The 22,736-nt window shown below is 46.3% G+C and overlaps 1 protein-coding gene across 1 annotated transcript in view; it reads left to right on the top strand.

Annotated features, from left to right (window-relative positions):
- Nucleotides 1–22,736, top strand: part of NEDD1 (NEDD1 gamma-tubulin ring complex targeting factor) — a 74,984-nt gene that overhangs the window by 11,634 nt on the left and 40,614 nt on the right. Inside the window, exons 3-6 of the mRNA XM_056574481.1 lie at nt 5,436–5,530; nt 18,004–18,120; nt 18,240–18,380; nt 18,747–18,976. Of these exons, the coding sequence (XP_056430456.1) occupies nt 5,436–5,530; nt 18,004–18,120; nt 18,240–18,380; nt 18,747–18,976 (583 nt within the window). The remainder of the gene's footprint in view (nt 1–5,435; nt 5,531–18,003; nt 18,121–18,239; nt 18,381–18,746; nt 18,977–22,736) is intronic.

Below are 22,736 nucleotides of genomic sequence, written 5' to 3'. Positions count from 1 at the left end.
AATACACCATGCAGCGCACACCCATTAATATTTTATTTGTAATTAAATATTCTTGATTATATCAAATCCAATATTCATTAGACCGTACACTTAGAAAGCACAAAGGCCACCACACAAGGGGGGGGGGGGTCCTAGAGACCCCTCCCAGGGCACATGCTCTATCCCAGCATGTAAATAGCACTGACCCTAACAGCCTTACAAGTAAAGCAATAATTCATGTATACACTTCCCTCAGAACAGTCATAGATATACAACCTGAATAGCAATAACCAATATACTAGAGAGGTAAGGCTGAGGACAGCAGATGGAAGATAATCCAGGCAGGTGCCCCCTAGACCCCACGCGTTACGTCGCCTGTCTGCAACTTCCTCAGGGGTGTTGTGGCATGTTTTCTACTCTACATCTTGTATACACAGTCTAATTAAACAGATAATTGTCAGGAGGGGGTACCTGGTGGACCGTACTGCGACTCGCACATACATGCTATGAATCCGACAGGTGCCTGGTTGTACTTCCGGGTAATCGGAGGTTCACATCAGTTCAAGCATATCGCGGTATACACTATTCAAGATAGACCAACATCTGCACTTGCGCACTAGTTTCTGCCTGCGCACTAATATCCATGCGATCTGCTCCTTCACATCGTTTTCATCGTAGCCATCACTTTACTTGCCACTCTACTTCCTGTGTAGTCATCTATTCATCCACTCCTCCATATAGGACAAATGCATTAATCACAATGCTCATTTTATGAAGTACGATACTATTATAGATGTCTATAATACACTGCTCAAAAAAATAAAGGGAACACTAAGATAACACATCCTAGATCTGAATGAATGAACTAATCGTATGAAATACTTTCGTCTTTACATAGATGAATGTGCTGACAACAAAATCATACAAAAATTATCAATGGAAATCAAATTTATCGACCCATGGAGGTCTGGATATGGAGTCACATTCAAAATCAAAGTGGAAAACCACACTACAGGCTGATCAAACTTTCATGTAATGTCTTTAAAACAAGTCAAAATGAGGCTCAGTAGTGTGTGTGTTGCCTCCACGTGCCCGTATGACCTCTCTACAAAGCCTGGGCATGCTCCTGATGAGGGGTGCCACCTCCTCCTATCCCCTGCCATTGGTTGGTTAGGACTGACCGACCAATGGCAGTTGAGGGGGGGGGGTTCAAGTTGAAATCCCCGCTTTGCCTGGCCCTGGATGTCTGGGCAGAGCGGGGGAAAGATGGCGGTGGGTGCCAGAGCTGTGAGGGGTCGGCGATTGCAGCGGGACCGGTAGCTGGCAGCAGCAGGATCGGCGGCAGTAAGGAGGTGGCGGTGGAGGCAGCAGTGAAGATCAGTGGTAAGGGATCTTCACTGCTGCCTTCCAGGAGTTGCCAAACTACAACTCCTAGCATGCACAGACTGCCAAAGACTCTCTGGGCATGCTGGGATTTGTAGTTTTGCGACATTTGGAGGGCCACAGTTTGGAGAGCACTATACAGTGGTGCCCAAACTGTAGCGCTCCAAGCATGCCCAGACTGCCCAGGCATGCTGGGAGTTGTAGTTTCAGCAATTTGTGGCCCTTCAGATGTTGCCGAACTACAACTCCCAGCTATGCCTGGGTAGTCTGATCATGCTTGGAGTTGTAGTTTTGCAACATCTGTAGGGCTACAGTTTGGACACCAGTACTCAGTGGTCTCCAAACTGTTCTCCTCCAGTTGTTGCATAACTACAACTCCCAACATGCCCTTCGGCTGTCTGGACATTCTGGGAGCTGTAGTTCTGCAACAACTGGAGGCACACTGGTTGGGAAACATTGTCTGTTTCCTAACTTAGTGTTTCCCAACCCGTGTGCTTCCAGCTGTTGCAAAACTATAACTCCCAGCATGCACTAATAGACCAAGCATGCTGGGAGTTGTAGTTTTGCAACAGTTGGAGGCACACAGGTTGAGAAACACTGAGTTAAATAACAAACTCTGTGTTTTGCAACCAGTGGGCCTCCATATGTTGCATAACTTTAACCCACAGCATGCACGGACAGCCAAAGGGCATGCTTGGAGTGTTAGCAGTATGCCTCCAGCTGTTGAATAACTACAAGTCCCAGCATGCCCTTCAACTGTCACTGCATGCTGAGAGTTGTAGTTCTTGCAACTGCTGAAGGCACACTGGTTGCGAAACACAGTTTGTTACCTAACTCAGTGTTTCGCAACCAGTGTGCCTCCAGCTGTTGTAAACTACAACTCCCAGCATGCCCATGTCCGTACATGCTTGGAGTTGTACTTTTGCAACAGCTGGAGGCACACTGCTTGCAAAACTTTGAGTTCAGTAGCAAACTCTGTGTTTTGCAACTAGTGTGCCTCCAGCTGTTGCATAACTACAACATCCCAGCATGCACAAACAGCCAAAGGGCATGCTGGGAGTTGTACAGGCTACATTCACAAGGGCAGAGGTTTACAGTGAGTTTCTGGCTGCAAGTTTGATAGGCAGTAAATTTTCCGCTGCAGCGCAATCTCCTAGCGGGAAACTCGCTGTGAACCCGTCCGTGTGAATGTACCCTAAAAACACTATACTACACTACACCTACACAAAATAAAAAGTAAAACACTACAAATACACACCCCTACACATTTACCCCAATAAAAATTAGAAACATCTGGTATGGCACTGTTTCTAAAACGGAGCCTGCAGCTGTTACAAAACAACTCCCAGTGTTGCCGGACAGCCACTGACTGTCAAGTCATGCTGGGAGTTTTGCAACAGCTGGAGGCACCCTGTTTGGGAAACACTGCCATAGGGTAATTTTGGAATCTCAGGCAAGTGTAATTCTTGTACTCCTCTGTGCTCTGTCCTGTCTGATAGGACTCCTCTGTGTTCTCTCCTGTCTGAAAGGACTCCTCTGTGCTCTCTCCTGTCTACTCCTCTGTGCTCTCTCCTGTCTACTCCTCTGTGCTCTCTCCTGTCTACTCCTCTGTGCTCTCTCCTGTCTACTCCTCTGTGCTCTCTCCTGTCTACTCCTCTGTGCTCTCTCCTGTCTACTCCTCTGTGCTCTCTCCTGTCTACTCCTCTGTGCTCTCTCCTGTCTACTCCTCTGTGCTCTCTCCTGTCTACTCCTCTGTGCTCTCTCCTGTCTACTCCTCTGTGCTCTCTCCTGTCTACTCCTCTGTGCTCTCTCCTGTCTACTCCTCTGTGCTCTCTCCTGTCTACTCCTCTGTGCTCTCTCCTGTCTACTCCTCTGTGCTCTCTCCTGTCTACTCCTCTGTGCTCTCTCCTGTCTACTCCTCTGTGCTCTCTCCTGTCTACTCCTCTGTGCTCTCTCCTGTCTACTCCTCTGTGCTCTCTCCTGTCTACTCCTCTGTGCTCTCTCCTGTCTACTCCTCTGTGCTCTCTCCTGTCTACTCCTCTGTGCTCTCTCCTGTCTACTCCTCTGTGCTCTCTCCTGTCTACTCCTCTGTGCTCTCTCCTGTCTACTCCTCTGTGCTCTCTCCTGTCTACTCCTCTGTGCTCTCTCCTGTCTACTCCTCTGTGCTCTCTCCTGTCTACTCCTCTGTGCTCTCTCCTGTCTACTCCTCTGTGCTCTCTCCTGTCTACTCCTCTGTGCTCTCTCCTGTCTACTCCTCTGTGCTCTCTCCTGTCTACTCCTCTGTGCTCTCTCCTGTCTACTCCTCTGTGCTCTCTCCTGTCTGATAGCACTTCTCTGTGCTCTCTTCCGTCTGATAGCACTTCTCCGTGCTCTCTTCCGTCTGATAGCACTTCTCCGTGCTCTCTTCCGTCTGATAGCACTTCTCCGTGCTCTCTTCCGTCTGATAGCACTTCTCCGTGCTCTCTCCTGTCTGATAGGACTCCTCTGTGCTCTCTCCTGTCTGATAGCACTCCTCTTTGATGTCTGATAGCACTCCTCTTTGATGTCTGATAGCACTCCTCTGTGCTCTCTCCTGTCTGATAGCACTCCTCTTTGATGTCTGATAGCACTCCTCTTTGATGTCTGATAGCACTCCTCTGTGCTCTCTCCTGTCTGATAGCACTCTTCTTTGCTCTCTCCTGTCTGATAGGACTCCTTTGTGCTCTCTCCTGTCTGATAGCACTCCTCTGTGCTCTCTCCTTTCTGATAGCACTCCACTGTGCTCTCTCCTGTCTGATAGCACTCATCTGTGCTCTCTCATGTCTGATAGCACTCATCTGTGCTCTCTCATGTCTGATAACACTCATCTGTGCTCTGTCCTGTCTGATAGGACTCCTCTGTGCTCTCCTGTCCTGTCAGACAGGAGAGAGCTCAGAGGTGTACTGTCAGACATGAGAGAGCAGAGAGACGTGCTAGCCCACTCTCACTTACTGGGCTTTGTACTTGCCTGAGCTTCAGCTTGGACAAAACCAAAGTTTTGGAATCTGACAGTGCTCATTTAAATGTCAAGTGTCATAGCAAGGGGTCTGAATACTTAAAGGGGTACTCCGCCCCTAGATATCTTATCTCCTATCCAAAGGATAGGGGATAAGATGTCAGATCACCACGGTCACGCTGCTTGGGAGCCCCGGGAACTCCGCTGCGGCACCTCACTATCATTACAGTACAGAGCGAGTTCGCTCTGCACGTAATGACGGGCGATACGGGGGACGGAGCATCGTTACATCACTGCCCCGCCCCTTGTGATGTCACGACCCGCCCCTTTCAATACAAGTCTATGGGAGGGGGCGTGGCGGTCGTCACGCCTCCTGCCATAGACTTGCATTAAGGGGACGGGCCGTGATGTTACGAGGGGCGGAGCCATGACATCACGCTGTTCCGTCCCCTGTATCGCCCGTCATTACCCACAGAGTGAACTCGCTCTATGCTGTAATGATAGCGGGGTGCCACTGCGGGGATCCCGGGGGTCCCCAGCAGCGGGACCGTGGCGATCTGACATCTTATCTCCTATCCTTTGGATAGGGGATAAGATGTCTAGAGGCAGAGTACCCCTTTAATGTGCATACACTACTTTTGTTTTTACTTTTTAATTAATTTGCAAATATTTCAAAAATTCTGTTTTCACATTCTCTTTATGAGGTATTGAGTGCTTAATGAAGGATTTTTTTTTTATGGGATATTGGTGATAAAATAGATTTTTGAACACTTTTTCTTGAATATATCCTAAAACAAGTTTGGTGTATTTCCCAGGTTCCAACACTGTGGTAGCCTTTGCTTTGAACTTCAATCAAAGTAAATCTTTAAGATCACGAGTACTGAGGCAATAGTAAGTTAGCAAATTCTATTTTTTGCTACTTAGAGGTCTTGGCCATTTCAGAGATTATCTAGCCTGTCGTCAGCTTTTCATTCTTTGTACTTGAACTTAAAACTGACCTTTGTTGATAGAAATCCAGGTTAATACTAGCATTCCTCCTTTGCACTGTCTGTAACAAATTCCGTAGATTGTATTGTTTGGTCCCTAACTATAAGTTCAGATCATTTTCTGGTCACTGCTTCTGGCAGTGGTGATAAAATTGTTGTTTCAAGTTGTAAGTCCAAACCTGTTCCTCTTCTGGAGTTAGCAGAGGGGGTAAGTAAATTTGAATTTTTCTTTTTCCTTTTGTGTTCATGCACAGAAAGTTACTGGTAAAACATTGGGTGGTTGATGTTTTCTACCATTTAAGTTTTTTTTTAAGGTGATCAAAGTAACCATGAATTCAGGTTTACTTATACAGTGAAACCTTTTCCAAAGACCACCTGTTTAAGACTGCCCACATACTTAAAGGGTTACTAAGGCCTTAGACTTTTTTTTTTTTTTAAATCATGTGCAGGTTGCCTGCATTAAACCCTCCCCTGGTGACTCCGATATCGTTGCTCTGTCCACGACTATGGTACTCTTCTTGGTTGCTAGAAGTCAACTTATTGCTGGCTGAAGTAATGTACCCCTCGGCCAGTGATAGGCTAAGTAGCAGTCTGATGTATCGAGTCCCAGCATCGATCTTCCTGGTACCAGGGTCTTTCAAGTTATGCTGCTGCTCAGCCAATCACAGAGCATCGATTATTTTTATTTTTAAATCAACTGGTGCCAGAAAGTTAAACAGATTTGTAAATTACTTCTATTAAAAATCTTAATCCTTCCTGTACTTATTAGCTGCTGAATACTACAGCGGAAATTCTTTTCTTTTTGAAACACAGAACTGTCTGCTGACATCACAAGCACAGTGCTCTCTGCTGACATCTCTGTCCATTTTATGAACTGTCCAGAACAGCATATGTTTGCTATGGGGATTTCCTTTTACCCTGGATAGTTCCTAAAATGGACAGATATGTCAGCAGAGAGCACTGTGCTCGTGATATCAGCAGACAGCTCTGTGTTTCAAACGGAAAAGAATTTCCACTGTAGTATTCAGCATTTAAAAAAAAAAAAAAGTTTTTCACCGGAGTACCCCTTTAAGTAAAGTTTTGTTGTTTAAATGCAGGCAGCCTGGGCACAATTTGAAAAAAATATTATGGCTGGAGTACCACTTTAAGCCAGATTCTTTTGTTAACATACTTTTAACTACCATTACTTTTCCCTAGTAGACAATCTTAGGTGGTCATTTCAAAGAGGTTTCACTGTATTTTACTGCAGGTGTACATCAAAGTCTTGTTCATGCTTAAAGGGGTACTCCGGTGCTTAGACATCTTATCCCCTATCCAAAGGATAGGGGATAAGATGCCTGACCGCGGGAGTCCCACCGTGATCTTGCACGCGGCACCCCGTTTGTAATCGGTCCCCGGAGCTTGTTTGCTCCAGGTCTGATTACGTTCGATCACAGGGCGGGCGGCGTGTGACGTCACGCCTGCGCCTCCGTGTGACGTCACTCTCCGCCCCTCAATGCAAGCCTACGGGAGGGGGCGTGATAGCTGTCATTCAGGAATTGAAAAACAGAGAGAATTTCTTTTAAAGACTTCTTCCCGTCTGTCTCAAGGTTGGGTGTGGTTCTGCAGCTAAGTTCTATTGAAGTCAATGAAGCCAAGTTTTAATACCACACCACAAGTGGAAACATACAGGGAGCGGTCTTTGAAAGACATTAGGCCTGTTTTTTGAATCCTGGATAACCCCTTTAATGTATGTGCCCTTTCAGTTCTTGGGTAAGAAATACTTGGTTTAATGTAGTAGAAGGGTTAGGGCCAATGAACAGTGAAGAATTTCTGAGCAGAATTTCACTTGGAAATTCCAGTGCAGCAGAGTCCCATTGCTGTCAATGGGATTCCACTGCACATTGCACACTACAGAATAATAGCAGCGGAGCTTACCACCACTGAAATTCCTCCCCTGAAAGAATGAACATTTATCATAGCATAGGAAAAACATGGTAATGACTAGAGAGTGGGTTTAGGGGCTTAAGCATGAAATTCTCTTGAACTACTCTATGTATGAGAATATGTCTGGCACTATGTTATTCTGCCCTCAGGACAGGGTTTATGCTACCCTTGAAAGAGGTTTTGCAGGCACAAAAGGATTCTAATTGAAAAACTGCTCAGGTTTTCCCAGTGCCTGCTCTCTTGCTTCCTGTAAGGTTTTGTTTAAGCATGCAGTTCCTGCCCAAATCTCAGGAACCAGGAAGCAAAAGAGAGCAGCGGAGGGTCTGGATGCAGACAGAACGGCATTGTAAGGGAGTATAGCAGCTTTTTTATTTTTACAGCAGCCTGCAGCATTTTTTTTTTTTTTCATCCAATTTCAAGAGTCCGAACTATAAAATTTGAATTTCTCTATCGGCTCCATTGGGGGACACAGACCGTGGGTGTATGCTGCTGTCTTTAGGAGGTATGACACTATGGCAACAAAGAAGTCTGCTCCTCCCAGCAGGATATACCCGCCTCCAGGCCCTGAGGTAATCAGTTTTAAGCTTAGTGTCTAAGGAGGTGGACATGGTCTGGAGTTCTCTGCAGACCAGGTCTTATGTTTTTTTATTTTCCTAGATTTAGGGATGTGTTAGATTTTTTATTCCATTTTCTTTCCTGTTTTCAGGTGGGGACTCAGGAACTGAGGCTCACTGTTTCCCCATTGCGAGTAAGAGGGCGCAGACATTGCGTATGTGCGCTGTTCACCCCCCTCTCTCCAACGGTCAGCGCCTGGGTTTGTACCTCATGGGTCCGGGTCACCCTATCTCCCTGCTCGCCTCGCTCGCACATGGTATCCCGGCATGATGCAGGTGATAAAAGCTGGCTGAAGACTTCATAAGGTAAGTTCTTCTGACTGAGGTGAGTATATTTCCCTTTCTCCTTAGGTGCAGATTTGCAACATCTGGAGACCCTCAGTTTTTGGCCCACCTTTCTCATGGGTCTAATGGGGTCCTTTATTACTGGGGTGAGCAGTGGCAGTTGGGATGGGGCACAACTTTCTACACTTTATTCTTATATATATATATATATGTGTGTGTGTGTGTGGAACGACTGTTTTTTTACATTGAAGCGGCTGACAGCCGCGGCGTTCTTCTATGCGGGAGCTCTGAGCGCCGGCTTACTTTCACTTTCAGCAGCGGCTGCTGCTGGCGTCGTCTAGTTCGCTCAATTCACCGCGAGCGCCCGCGAGCGGGCGCCATTACGGGACTTCTTGTTAATACATAGGCGGCTTGGTGCGCTTTAGCTCCGCCCACCCAGGGCCGCCAAAGCTTCTCTGGGCGCGAACTGTCCACCAATCGGCGCTGTGTGCGCGATTATGGTGACAGGGGCCAATCAGCGGTGCCCCCTGCTCCTAACATGCCCCTCCCTTGCTATTTTCCGGCATTTCTCCTCTCTGACAGCCTGGAGACCACAACGGGTTCAGTCCCGGGGTGGGACAGAGTGTTACAATGTTGTGGTTTAATTTTTAAAATAGGTCCATTGTGGTCTATGGGGACCTCAAGGCATGTGAAACAGTAAGATAAGCAGACTGTATCAGCAACACAGTGAAATGGAACGCAGTCTTGGGTGAGAGAGGCCCAGAACAGCCTCCCTCTAAACAGTTAACTGGAGTGTTAGTCACTCCTTTACTCTGTTAATACTGTAATTCTAAACTGTCTAGTTCTGCTGAACCACTTGTTCTGCCTGCTCCACTGCTCCCCCAGACCCCCCCTGCTACTCTACCCCGGTTGTTGTTCCAGACCCGGTGGGTTTGGCCACCCCTCCAGCCTGGGTTCCCTCCCTCTCCCAGTCTATATCCGACTTGGCTCAGGTCTCCCGTTATGTGGTGACTGCCTCTCTACACCGGCTCTCCGGAGGGTCCTGCTCTCCCCCTATTCTGACGCTCTCGCAGCATCATAGGGATGTGTCATCTGACTCATCCCCCGAGTCATCTGGCAGGCATGGGTGCTCCCCTCGCAGGCATCGCCCCGTTACTCCGACCTGTAGCAAGCGTCGCTCCTCTAGATTTTTCTGTGTTCTGCTTCCATGCGCAGCCACTGTGCTGCCTGATCCACAAGCTACCTGGTAGCCACCGTCCCTTCATGTGGCTTTAAGCCTGGAATGCGGACGCCACCTTCAGAAAGTGAGGCGACGGGTGGAAAAAGAGTTCTTTATTACCTCTGGTAAGACTCACAGAACCGCTTTCCATCGTAAGTTCACCTTCCGGTTCTGCGGATCTTTGGTACCAACAAAGGGTCCAGCCAGGCGCCTTCATGGGAAGAGGGCTCCTCTTTCCGATCCCATTCCTCCCGGAGGTCGGCTATCCATTCCGGATGTTTGGCGGCCCCATCAGGCACCCGTAGGCCTTCCTCGGCCTGAAGGGTCGCCCCCACCCGCCGACTTCTCTCGGGTGTTTGGTCGCCTCTTACCCTCCGGGATGCCTGGACATGCAGCTTCAGGGGAAAGTTTTCAAGGTTTATGCCAACCTCTCTGTGGTCTCCAAGAAAGGCGTTTCTGTTCGCCCAGTCTTGGTTCTCGAGTATCTCAGCCAGCATCTTGAGTTCCCATCCCGAATGGAGTCTCTCCGTTCGGTGCTGGCGTCCATGGTTCAAGGGGAGTTTTCGTTCCTCGGTGGACATCAAGGATGCCTGCCTCCACTTCTCATTGTTTCCCGGTCATCAGCGGTACCTCCGCTCTGCAGTTCCGGACGGTCATTTTCTATTGTGGCTATCCATTTCGGTCTGGCCACTTCTCCGCGGACCTTTACCAAAGTCCTGGCGCCTGTGATAGCCTTTTTACGGACAACAGTTTTTTTCCGTGATTCCTTATTTGGACTATCTCCTGATCTGAGCTCCAGCCAGGACCCAGATCCTGGAGAGTCTTAGTCTCAACCTCCAGACCTTGTCTCACTTCGGTTGGAGGGTCATTTGGGACAAGCCAAACCGCTCTCCTGGGGCTCCAGTTCGATGCGGCCTCTGCCTGCTTTAGACTCCGCCGACTCTTTTCAAGAGTCTGATGACTTCGACTCTCTGCTCCAGTTTCCATTTGCTTTTGCATGGATGTCCTTGGTCGATTGGCGGCGGCCGTGGAGGCCGTGCCATTTGCCCAGTTTTCATCACCGACCTCTTCAACTGGTGATTTTCTTACGGTGTGACAGGTCTCCATTGTCTCTCGGACGCAATATCGTTCTCTCTAGTCAGTCTTGTCGGTCCCTTCTATGGTGGCTTTGTTTTTCCCCCTAACTTTTTTTGGGGGTGTTCCTTCCTGTCCATCCCTGCCAGTCTGTCAGGCTGGGGAGGTGTTTTCAGGGACTGCCCGGTCTGGGGTCTTGGCCCACCGAGAAGCTTTTTCCCCTTCAACATTTTGGGGCCTAGGGCAATTCCTTCTTTGCTTGCTTCTTGGGAATTTCCCTCCTGGGTGGAACTCTGGTTTCCGGCCATCTCGGTTATCTTCAGTCTGGCCGTCCCTGGGATGTGATCTTCTCGGCCGGTCCTCAGTCGTCCAAGGCCACTGGTCCCTACATCCAGGGGTGTTTGCTGTGATCTGCAACCCCTGGGGCGCTCCAGGCGTGGACCTCTGCTTGTTCCGCCACAACCGAAGCGTTCCTCTCTCTTGGTCGAGCCTTGCCCTACCTTGTCTATTTGGTGGTTGGGCTTTGCCCTACCTTATCTGTTTCCTACCTTTCTTCTCTTTTCGGGGTCCTGAGGAAACTCTCAGTGGGTCTTTTCCGCCATTCTAGTGGCCCAGCCTGGGCCCGGCGGGCGTGGTATGTCGTCATGGTCAGGCTCATGAACGACTTAACGTTGAGCCTTCCCTATTGTCCAGACCTCCTATCTCAGGTCTCCTGTGCCACCCCTATTACCGTCTCTGCGTTGACGGCGTGACGGTCGAGACCGCGGTTTTGATAGCCGCGGTTTCTCTTCCCAAGTCATTCGCACCATGCTCAGGGCTCGTAAGTCCTCCTCAGCAAAAATTTACCACCGTACCTGGCGGTCTTAATTTAGTTGGTGTGAAGCTCGGGTCTTGTGTCCTGTTACCTTTTCGGTTTCCCGTCTTCTCTCTTTCTTGCAGTCGGGATTGGAACTGGGGTTGTCTCTCAGTTCCCTTAAGGGTCAAGTTCCGGCCCTTTCTATTCCTTTCCAGTGTCCTCTGGCTTCTAATTCTCATGTCCGGACCTTCCTTCAAGGAGTGGCGCATGCTGCCCCTCCTCATCGGTCACCTTCTCCCCCTTGGGACTTGAATCTGGTTCTGGGGGTACTCCAAGGTGAACCTTTTGAACCCCTTGGAGAGGTGTCCCTGGGCCTCCTTTCTTGGAAAGTGGCGTTTTCTTGTTGTTATCACCTCCATTCGGAGAGTGTCTGAATTGGCAGCTCTCTCCTGCCGTTCTCCATTTCTGGTGCTTCACCAGGACAAGGTTGTCTTCCGGCCAGATCCTTCCTTTTTGCCTAAGGTAGTTTCGGCCTTTCATCTCAATGAGGACATTGTTCTTCCGTACTTTTGTCCTGCTCCTTCTCATTCTAGGGAGCATTTACTCCACAAACTAGATGTGATTTGGGCTGTTAGGTCTTACCTCTCTATCTCTTCTTCGTTTCGTCAGTGCGATTCCTTTTTCGTCCTTACGGAAGGTCGTCGTAAGGGACAACCTGCTTCCAAGGCTACCACTTCTCGGTGGATCCGGTCTGCCATTTCGGAAGCCTATCGCTGTAGGGGGAAGATTCCTCCCTTCAGGGTTGTGGCTCATTCTACCCGTTTCTGTTGGGGCATCCCGGGCTCTCCAGAACAAAGGCTTGGCCTCGCAGATTTGCGAGGCGGCAACTTGGTCATTTTTGCACACTTTCTCGAGTTTCTACCGAGTTCATACCTTCGCATCGGCTGATGCTAGACTGGGCCGTAAACTGCTGCAAGCGGCAGTGGAACAGCTGTCTGCCTAACTATTTGCCCACCCAAGGGACGGCTTTGGTACGTCCCACGGTCTGTGTCCCCCAATGGAGCCGATAGAGAAAAGGAGATTTTTTAACACTTACCGTAAAATCTCTTTCTCGAAGGATCCATTGGGGGACACAGCTACCGTACTTTTGGGTTTCTCTTTGGTTCTCTGTCCGAGGGTGTGTTCAGTTATATCTTTTCTTCTGGTTCTCGAACAGTTTGTGTTTTTTCCTTGACCTGTCGGTCCTCTCCTATTGCTCTGGTACTAAAACTGATTACCTCAGGGCCTGGAGGCGGGTATATCCTGCTGGGAGGAGCCGACTTCTTTGTTGCCATAGTGTCATACCTCATAGAGACAGCAGCATACACCCACGGTCTGTGTCCCCCAATGGATCCTTCGAGAAAGAGATTTTACGGTAAGTGTTAAAAAATCTCCTTTTTTAACCTGTTGAATTAGCCGTATTGAGGGTTTGTCTTTTGTGGGACAAGTTGCATTGTTCAGTTATTTTTCATGAACATATTTGTGTCATATATGCAATAGTCTTAAGATTGTAAAGCACATGTCACATTGAAAATACAGTCCAGTCTGCAGACATCTTATAGAGCAGGAGAAGCTGGGCATACTGATATAGAGTTTGTGGGAACAGTTACAGGAAATCTTTGCTTGTTCTGGGCTAAACAGTCAAGTGAATGGTTCTACTGAATGGCTAATAGCTCTTTATATGTACACTTATACACAGATGGATGTCAATTGCTGAGAAGGACCGCCCACATGACTACTAGTCCAGAATGATCAGAAATTAACATGAATAAATGACAAGTAATCATGGAACTTTTTCACAAAGCTACAGTATATATAAATCTGCTCAGCTCCTCCTGCTCCATAACATGATGCCTGCAGATTGGACTGCATATTTATAGTGACAAGTTCTCTTTAATATTATATCACTGCATTGTATGTATGACACACAAATGTTTTCAGATCTTTAAATTCTTGTTGAAAACAGTCAAGGTTGTTGTTAACAGCAAGAGCTCCTTGCCCCTAAGTTGGCACATATTTACAACATACTCCAATGGAGGCCTTTTTGCGTGGAATGGGTGTCCTTAGATGATCTGGTCTGTTGGCTAGTGTTTCTCTTGCTGGGTTTGTCCCTGTTTTATGTGTTTTTTGTGTCTCCCTTTCGTTCTTCTATATTGCTTTGTGCCTGTTCTGTGTCAGCTTCATTGTGCTGTGGCTCCTTTTTTTCACGTTCTTTCTTATTTTCTTTTTCTACGCCCTGTATGTTGATTTCCTGCTCCTAAGGCTGCTTTCACACTATGAGCATTCATCCGTTAATAAATGTCCGTTTTCTCTGTAAAAACGGATGTTTAATAACGGATGAAATAAAGGGTGCTAACAGCTGAATAAATATTCATCCGTTACCCTTATCCCTCATGTATGGCCAAACACCTCTGCCTACAGACTCCCACAGCCGGGACTACTACTGCTCCCATCATGGAACAGACTTGTTTCCATGATGGGAGTAGAAATTCCCTGGCTGCAGGAGTCTGCAGACAGCTGGGGAGGCTACATTAGTGCTTGTACTACTACCCCATCATGGAACAGACTCTGTTCCATGATGGGGGTTGTAGTACAGGGGCTGAGGGATTGATCGCACCGGGTTTCACTTCTGAGACCCGATGCGATCAAAAGTTATTAAGCAGGGGAGCGGGCGGCATGCTCCGCAACCCTGCGATGTATCAGTGTGTTTTAACTTTCATTTTTGAATCCCCGGTGGGAATCCCTGAATGGCCGATCAGGGCTCTCAGCGAGTGATTGAAAAATGAACTTTGAGAGTAGCAGGGGCCAAAGAGCACTGTGGGGGGCAAGATATATAGCGCTGCAAAGGGGGGGTGGCAGACATATAGCCTATATATCTAGCCTCCCAGTAGCGCATTAGATATGACCCCCGCCTGCGTATTAAATATTTACCCGCTGGCGCATTAAATATATACCCCCCCGCCGGCGCATTAAATATATACCCCCGCAGAGGTATATGAAAAGTATTTCTATTAGCAGCACATAGAGCCGGGAGCCGACTCTATGCGCTGCTAATAGAAATACTTTTCATTCATACGGCGGTAGGGGCATGTGTATATAGAAGAGCTGTGGGGGGTAGACATATAGCGTTTATCTGCCCCCCCCAGTGCTTCTACATACATATACCCCTGCTGCCATATGAATGAAAGGTATTTCTATTAGCAGCGCATAGTGTCGGCTCCCGGCACTATACGCTGCTAAGAGAAATACTTTTCATTCATATGGCGGCAGGGGCATGTGTATAAAGAAGAGCTGTGGGGGGCAGACATATAGTGTTATCTGCCCCCCCCCCCCCCCCCCCCCCCCCCCCCCCCCCCCAGTGCTTCTACATACATATACCTCTGCTGCTATATGAATGAAAAGTATTTCTATAGCTGCGCATAGTGCCGGCTCCCGGCTCTATGCGCTGCTAATAGAGATACTTTTCATTCATACGGCGGCAGGGGTATATGTCTATAGAAGAGCTGTGGGGGACACACATATAGGGTTATCTGCCCCCCCCCCCAGTGCTTCTACATACATATACCTCTGCTGCCATATGAATGAAAGGTATTTCTATTAGCAGCGCATAGTGCCGGGAGCCGACAATATGCACTGCTAATAGAAATACTTTTCATTCATTACGGCGGTAGGGGCATATGTATATAGAAGAGCTGCGAGGGCACATATATATAATGCGCTGCGGGGGGGTATATATTTAATGCGCAGGCGGGGGTCATACCTAATGCGCTGGCTGCGGGGGGGCTAGATATATAGGCTATATGTCTGCCCCCCCCCCTCTGCAGCACTATATATCTTGCCTCCAACAGTGCTCTTTGGCCCCTGCTACTCTCAAAGTTCATTTTTCAATCTCTCGCTGAGAGCCCTGATCGGCCATTCAGGGCTCCCCGCAGGGGATTCAAAATTGAAAGTTAAAACACACTGATACCAGGGGTGTGGAAATTTTATAAAAAACTACTTGTCCACGGGACTAAAATGGAGCAAAGTCTACTTGTCCCTCATGACGATCCACTTGTCCGGGCCAATTTTCGCTTTTACGCATTCATTTTTTCCTCCTCGCCCTATAATAGCCATAACTACCTAATATAAGGATACCTTTTAATTTTTCAATAACATATTCTCTGAACCAAAAAAAATATATATATATTTGGGGAAGTGAAATTGAAATAGTAAAAGATAATTTTGCAGATTTGGTGGTTTTCTTTTCTACGCCATTTACCTTGTGGTTGAGCTAACATGTTAGTTTTCTACTTTAGGCTGCCTGATTACAGCGATACCAGATTTGTATAGTTTACGTCATGTTTTACTAATTCTGAACGTTTTCTAATTTTTTTAATTGCCATTTTTTAACCCCTGTAGCTTTATTTTTTTTCCGCATACCAGGCTGTATGAGGGCTCATTTTTTGCGCCATAATCTGTTTTTGTATCGGTACCATTTTGGTATTGATCTGACTTTTTAATCGCTTTTTAACTTTTTTTTATGGGATATTATAAAAATTGCAAATCTGTGGTTTGGTATTTTTTTACATTTACCGTACGGGATACATAATATTATATTTTAATAGGTTGTACAATTACGCACAAAGCGATACCAAATATGTTTAATTTGTATTATGTTTATATGTTTTTATAAAGGAAAAGGGGGTGATTTGAACTTTTAACATGGAAGGGGTTTATGCAGCGGTCTTAAAACTGTGGCCCTCCAGATGTTGCAAAACTACAACTCCCAGCATGCCCGGACAGCCAACGGCTGTCCCTGGCATGCTGGGAATTGTAGTTTTGTAACATCTGGAGGGGCGCAGTTTGAAGACCACTAGGTTAATGTGTCTTTCAAACTTTTATTAAAACTTTTTTATTTATTTTTTTACACTTTATTAGACTTATGAGGAATCATTAGATTCCTCAGACAGATGAATAGATTCTATTGAACTCTATTAATCTGTGTACTCTGTGATCCATTGATAGAGCCTGGTCCAGCCAGGCTCTATCAATGACAGAGCCGGGACAGCAGAGAACAGAGGTAAGGTCTTCCGGCTACCTCTATAGTTGATCGCCCCCCTGCGATCCACCCCACTAGCCAACCAGGGAGCATTCGCATCTCCCTTTAGACACCGCTGTCAGCTTTGACAGCGGCGATCTAAAGGGTTAATAGCCAGCCGCGGCGATCGCCGCATGCTGGCTATTAGCCGCGGCCCCCGGCTACTGAGAACAGCCGGGGGCTGCAGAGTATGGAGCGGGCAGGAATCCCGAGCCCGCTCCATACATACTGCAGAGCGCCGCATGCATCTCCCCGTGCAGACGTGCCCTCCTCCTCCCCTCAGCTCTCCGAAGCTACAGCTGGGGAGAGTGAAGGCAGAGGACGCAGGTCTGCACGGGGAGCAAGAAGCCACGCCCCCTCATCTCCCCCCCGCACGTCTGCAGGGCAGGGGAGAGAAGACAAATACACAGCTTCTCATCTCCCCTGCTCTGCTTACGAGGATACAGGTTTTTATTGTCGGAGGCGGCAGAGTATGGAGCGGGCAGGAGTCGGCAGCCAGCTCCATACAGACTGCAGATCGCCACCGCACTTGTCAGGTCCGGCCCTGCTTGCCCGAAACCGGGCTAAGGGCCGGACAAATTCACCTGCCCGGCGCCCAAAACTGCTAGTCCCGGGAGTCGGGCGATAGGAATTCCACATCCCTGGATACATCGCAGGGTTGCGGAGCATGCCGCCCGCTCCCCTGCTTAATAACTTTTGATCGCATCGGGTCTCAGAAGTGAAACCTGGTCAATCCCTCAGCCCCTGTACTACAACCCCCATCATAGAACAGAGTCTGTTCCATGATGGGGGTTGTAGTACAAACACTAATCTAGCCTCCCCAGCTGTCTGCAGACTCCCGCAGCTGGGGAATTACTACTCCCATCATGGAAACAAGTCTGTTCCATGATGGGAGCAGTAGTCCACCCTCAGCACTGCAAGAGTCTGCTGATGTCACCTCTTCTGAGCATGCTCAGAAGTTATAACGGATATAATAAACTGTGTGCAAACGGATGACATAAAGGCTCATCCGTTAGCCATAGACTTCAATGTTAAAAATAACAGCCGTTAATTTACCCGTTTCTTGTGACGGAAGAAAAATTAGTGCATGTGCCGTTATTTCTTCAGTCACAACTAACGGCCGTTATTCATGACGGACTATAATGGGTCATAAAGGATAATCAAAAAATCCCATAGACTTTAATGGGATTCTTTAACGGCCGTTTACCAGGGCTTTTCTAACGGACGTTTGTAACGGATGAATTTTTATAGTTTGAAAGCAGCCTAACATGTTTTATAAGGCTCATCATTTTACTTCTTGGCGGCTGCTTTATATGGTATAACACTGTGCTGTAGTTTCTTTGTTCTATGAGCTGGGGGGGAGGTATTGTTTGTGGGCGGGTTGGATGGCTGTTTTGGTTTGTCAATGTGTTTTTTCCATTTTGTATGCAAAAAAAGCTTTAATAAAACTTTCTGATTAAAAAAAAAAATAAAAAAATGCGAAATGCAGTGGGATGGGTCATTTTTTTCTACAGGATTTTTTTTTATAGTTTAACAAAATGTTGCTCAATACTGTATGTAGTTTTATTTTATTTTTTCAGTTTGTAATCTATTAGAATGTGTTAAAATGTGATGTTACTTAATGGAAATGTTAACATTTTTCAATTACTAGAAAAAGCAGACATGTGTGAATCTCAACTCCAGTTCCCAGTATGTGGTCAGTGGAGGCCTCGATAACACTGTGAACATCTGGGATTTAAAATCTAAAAGACTACACCGCTCTTTGAAGGTAAGAAGTTTTTCCTTATTTTTGGTCTAAGCTATAGTCGATTGCACAGCCTGCAGTTGTGATTTAGTAAAAAGTAACACTACATGTCACAGAACTTTCCTTTTTTCTCTCACTTTTAGGATCACAAAGATGAGATAACTTCAGTTACGTTTAATGGGAATGACAACTATATTGCCTCAGGCTCTATGAGTGGTGAAATAATATTGTATAATGTTACTACCAATGTATCCAGTGCACCTTTTGGTCATGGCAGCAGTCAGGTATTTGAAATATTGTAATTGTTTGTGTGGCTTCTTTAAAGGAAACATGTCTCTTGTTTCATGCTGGCATGGGCAGCATGAATAATACAGGCAGTGGTATGCTGCAACTACAATTCACTCCTACACTTGGGCTTTTCTGAGAAATTATAGTTTAAAAAAGCCAATGGGACCCAGATTACCCATGTTCTGGCTTTTTTTTTTTTTTTTAACTATAATTTCTCTGAAATGCTGAAGTGTTTCAGAGTAAATCATATTTTCTTGGCATACTGCTATCTGTATCTGTTTGATGTTGCCTGTAGTTTGGACAGCATAAAACAGGTTCCAAGATCATCTTTTATTAAAAGCAATGTTTGTTTTTTTCTTTAGCCTATTCGACATTTGAGATACTCTAATGTAAAGAAATTTCTACTTGGTGCAGCATCAGATAGTGGCAGCGTGACACTGTGGGATGCCCACAGCCAGAGTCCAGTACATATGTTTGAAAGCACTCACAAGGCCCCAGCATCAGGAATCTGTTTCTCTCCAGTAAATGACCTGTTGCTTGTGACCATTGGATTAGATAAAAGAGTTATTTGTTACGATGTGTCAAGCAAAATGTAAGTATTTGAGTTTTTTTCATGTTTTTTTTCATCCATGTGTGTATATATACACATATATACAGTGCATAGTGAAAGTATTCGGCCCCCATAAACTTTTCGACCTTTTGCCACATTTCAGGCTTCAAACATAAAGATATATAACTGTTATTTTTTGTGAAGAATCAACAACAAGTGGGACACAATCATGAAGTGCAAGGAAATTTATTGGATATTTCAAACTTTGTTAACAAATAAAAAACGGAAAAATTGGGCGTGCAAAATTATTCAGCCCCTTTACTTTCAGTGCAGTAAACTCTATCCAGAAGTTCAGTGAGGATCTCTGAATGATCCAATGTTGACCTAAATGACTAATGATGATTAATAGAATCCACCTGTGTGTAATCAAGTCTCTGTATAAATGCACCTGCACTGTGATAGTCCCAGAGGTCCGTTTAAAGCGCAGAGAGCATCATGAAGAACAAGGAACACACCAGGCAGGTCCGAGATACTGTTGTGGAGAAGTTTAAAGCTGGATTTGGATACAAAAAGATTTTCCAAGCTTTAAACATCCCAAGGAGCACTGTGCAAGCGATAAAATTGAAATGGAAGGAGTATCAGACCACTGCAAATCTACGAAGACCTGGCCGCCCCTCTAAACTTTCAGCTCATACAAGGAGAAGACTGATCAGAGATACAGCAAAGAGGCCCATGATCACTCTGGATGAACTGCAGAGCTCTACAGCTGAGGTGGGAGACTCTGTCCATAGGACAACAATCAGTCGTATTTTGCACAAATCTGGCCTTTATGGAATAGTGGCAAGAAGAAAGCCATTTCTTAAAGATATCCATAAAAAGTGTAGTTTAAAGTTTGCCTCAAGCCACCTGGGAGACACAGCAAACATGTGGAAGAAGGTGCTCTGGTCAGATGAAACAAAATTCGATCTTTTTGACAACAATGCAAAACGTTATGTTTGGTGTAAAAGCAACACAGCTCAATACCCTGAACACACCATCCCCACTGTCAAACATGATGGTGGCAGCATCATGGTTTGGGCCTGCTTTTCTTCAGCAGGGACAGGGAAGATGGTTCAAATTGATGGGAAGATGGATGGAGCCAAATACAGGACCATTCTGGAAGAAAACCTGATGGAGTCTGCAAAAGACCTGAGACTGGGACGGAGATTTGTCAAGACAATGATCCAAAACATAAAGCTAAATCTACAATGGAATGGTTCACAAATAAACCTATCCAGGTGTTAGAATGGCCAAGTCAAAGTCCAGACCTGAATCCAATCGAGAATCTGTGGAAAGAACTGAAAACTGCTGTTCACAAACGCTCTCCATCCAACCTCACTGAGCTTCAGCTGTTTTGCAAGGAGGAATGGGCAAAAATGTCAGTCTCTCGATGTGCAAAACTGATAGAGACATACCCCAAGTTACTTACAGCTGTAATTGCAGCAAAATGTGGCGCTACAAAGTATTAACTTAAGGAGGCTGAATTATTTTGCACGCCCAAATTTTTCAGTTTTTTATTTGTTAAAAAAGTTTGAAATATTCAATAAATTTCGTTCCACTTCATGATTGTGTCCCACTTGTTGTTGTTTCTTCACAAAAAATTACAGTTTTATATCTTTATGTTTGAAGCCTGAAATGTGGCAAAAGGTTGAAAAGTTCAAGGGGGCCGAATACTTTCACTATGCAAATAAATATAAAGTGCTGGCGCTAAATTAGGTAACTTATTGCAAGTGGTATAAATAAAGTGGCTAGTTGCAAATATATCAGATAAAAATGACTAATTGCAATGGGAATTGAATAAATGATCAGTATTTTATTAATGTGCAATTATTTACATAAAAATTATAAAAATCTGGGCTGGTCAACTGTTGCCCGAAGTGATCTATAAAGTGCTGGGTGCTTGCATGTATGGAAGGAACTTGTTCAAATGATCCTCCGCTGGAGTGGAGATATGAGTTCTTTTTGTCCTCTATGTATAAATAGTTTGGGCTCGGCAGCATCTGGAGGACTGTCAGAGTAACAGCCAAGGAAGCATCGGTCTTCTACTCAAACATCAATCAATAAGACGAGCAATATCCACGGTGCTGGCGGCTGTCACCGACCAGAAATACCGTGCCGAAGGCGATGACCCAGCAGAGAATAACGGGAGAGGTGGCACTTGAGCTTCAAAGGCGGTGTCTGCGAGGGAGCGGTTCTCATCGTTCCCTAGGCTCTCATTCGCATAGGGAACGCTGAGAACCGCTCCCTCGCAGACACCGCCATTGAAGCTCAAGCGCCACCTCTCCCGTTATTCTCTGCTGGGTCATCGCCTTCGGCACGATATGTGGGAGGCAGATAACGCTATATGTCGGCCCCCCCAGCACATCTATATACATATGCAGCCACCGGCGCTATGAATGAATAGTATTACTATCAGGATCATCTGGCCGCCGGCTGCTGGATGCGATCTGATAGATATACCATTCACCTATAGCGCTGTAATGGAAAACTTAAGACAAATGCGCCGGCGGGGTCACATTATGTGCTGGAGGGGGGTATAGATGTATACACATAAATGCGCTGGCGGGGGTCATATTTTTATTAATGCGCTGGCGAGGGTCATATTTTTATAAATGCGCCGTTGGGAGTCATATAAATGCTCTGGGGGGCTAGTTATATAGCACTCTATGCCCCCCCCCCCCCCCCCAACACTTTTAATATACAAGTAGACAAGAACTTACAGTAGATTCGATTCGTCACAAACTTCTCGGCTCTGCGGTTGCTGACTTTTCCTGCATCAATTAGTTCAGCTTTCCGGTGCTCCTGTGGGCTGGAAAAGGTGGATACAGTCCTAGAAGACTCTTTCCTAGGACTGTATCCACCTTTTCCAGCCCACCGGAGCACCGGAAAGCTGAACTAATTTATGCAGGAAAAGTCAGCAACCGCCGAGCTGAGAAGTTCGTGACGAATCGAATTTACTGTAAGTTCGCTCATCTCTAATACAAATGTCCCCTCACATTGTCCATTTTTAAAACCCAGTGGGAGCCCTGAATGGCTCCTCAGTACCAGCCATTCAGGGCTCCCAGCGGGAAATTTAAAAAGGAAAGTAAAAATTACATCGTGATCGCAGGGTTGCTTAGCATGCTGCCTTCTCCCCTGCTGAATAACTTCTGATCGCATCGGGTGTCAGAAGTGAGACCCGGTGCGATCAATCCCTCAGCCCCCATCATGGAACAGAGTCTGTTCCATGATGGGGGTAGTAGTACAAACACTAATGTAACCTCCCCAGCTGTCTGCAGAGTCCTGCAGTGGGGAACTACTCGTCCCATCATGGAAACGAGTCTGTTCCATGCTGGGAGTAGTAGTAGTCCCTCAGCACTGCAGGAGTCTGCTGATGTCACCTCTTCTGAGCATGCTCAGTCAAAACAACATCCGTTAAAATAACTGGCATTAACGAGTGTATTTACTAACATCCGTCAGCCATAGACTTCAATGTTAAAAATAACGTCCGTTAATTTACCCGTTTCTTGTGACGGGCGTTAGTCATGACGGGCTATAATGGGTGCTAACGGGTAAACGAAAAAACCCATTGACATGAATCGGGTTGTTTAACAGGCGTTAATAATTATTTTTCAAACATACGTTTATTAACGGGTAAACTTCATGGTGTGAAAGCAGCCTAAGGAAAATGGACACATACAATATGTCTACTTTTTGTTTGCATCAGAAAGTTGACATGTTTTTACTTTTTGAAGGGCTTCAAAGTTTTCACAAAAATGTAAAA

This window comes from Hyla sarda, chromosome 4, assembly GCF_029499605.1.
Source record: "Hyla sarda isolate aHylSar1 chromosome 4, aHylSar1.hap1, whole genome shotgun sequence".
Classification (NCBI taxonomy): Eukaryota; Metazoa; Chordata; class Amphibia; order Anura; family Hylidae; genus Hyla; species Hyla sarda.
This window is presented reverse-complemented; position numbering and strand designations above follow the sequence as displayed.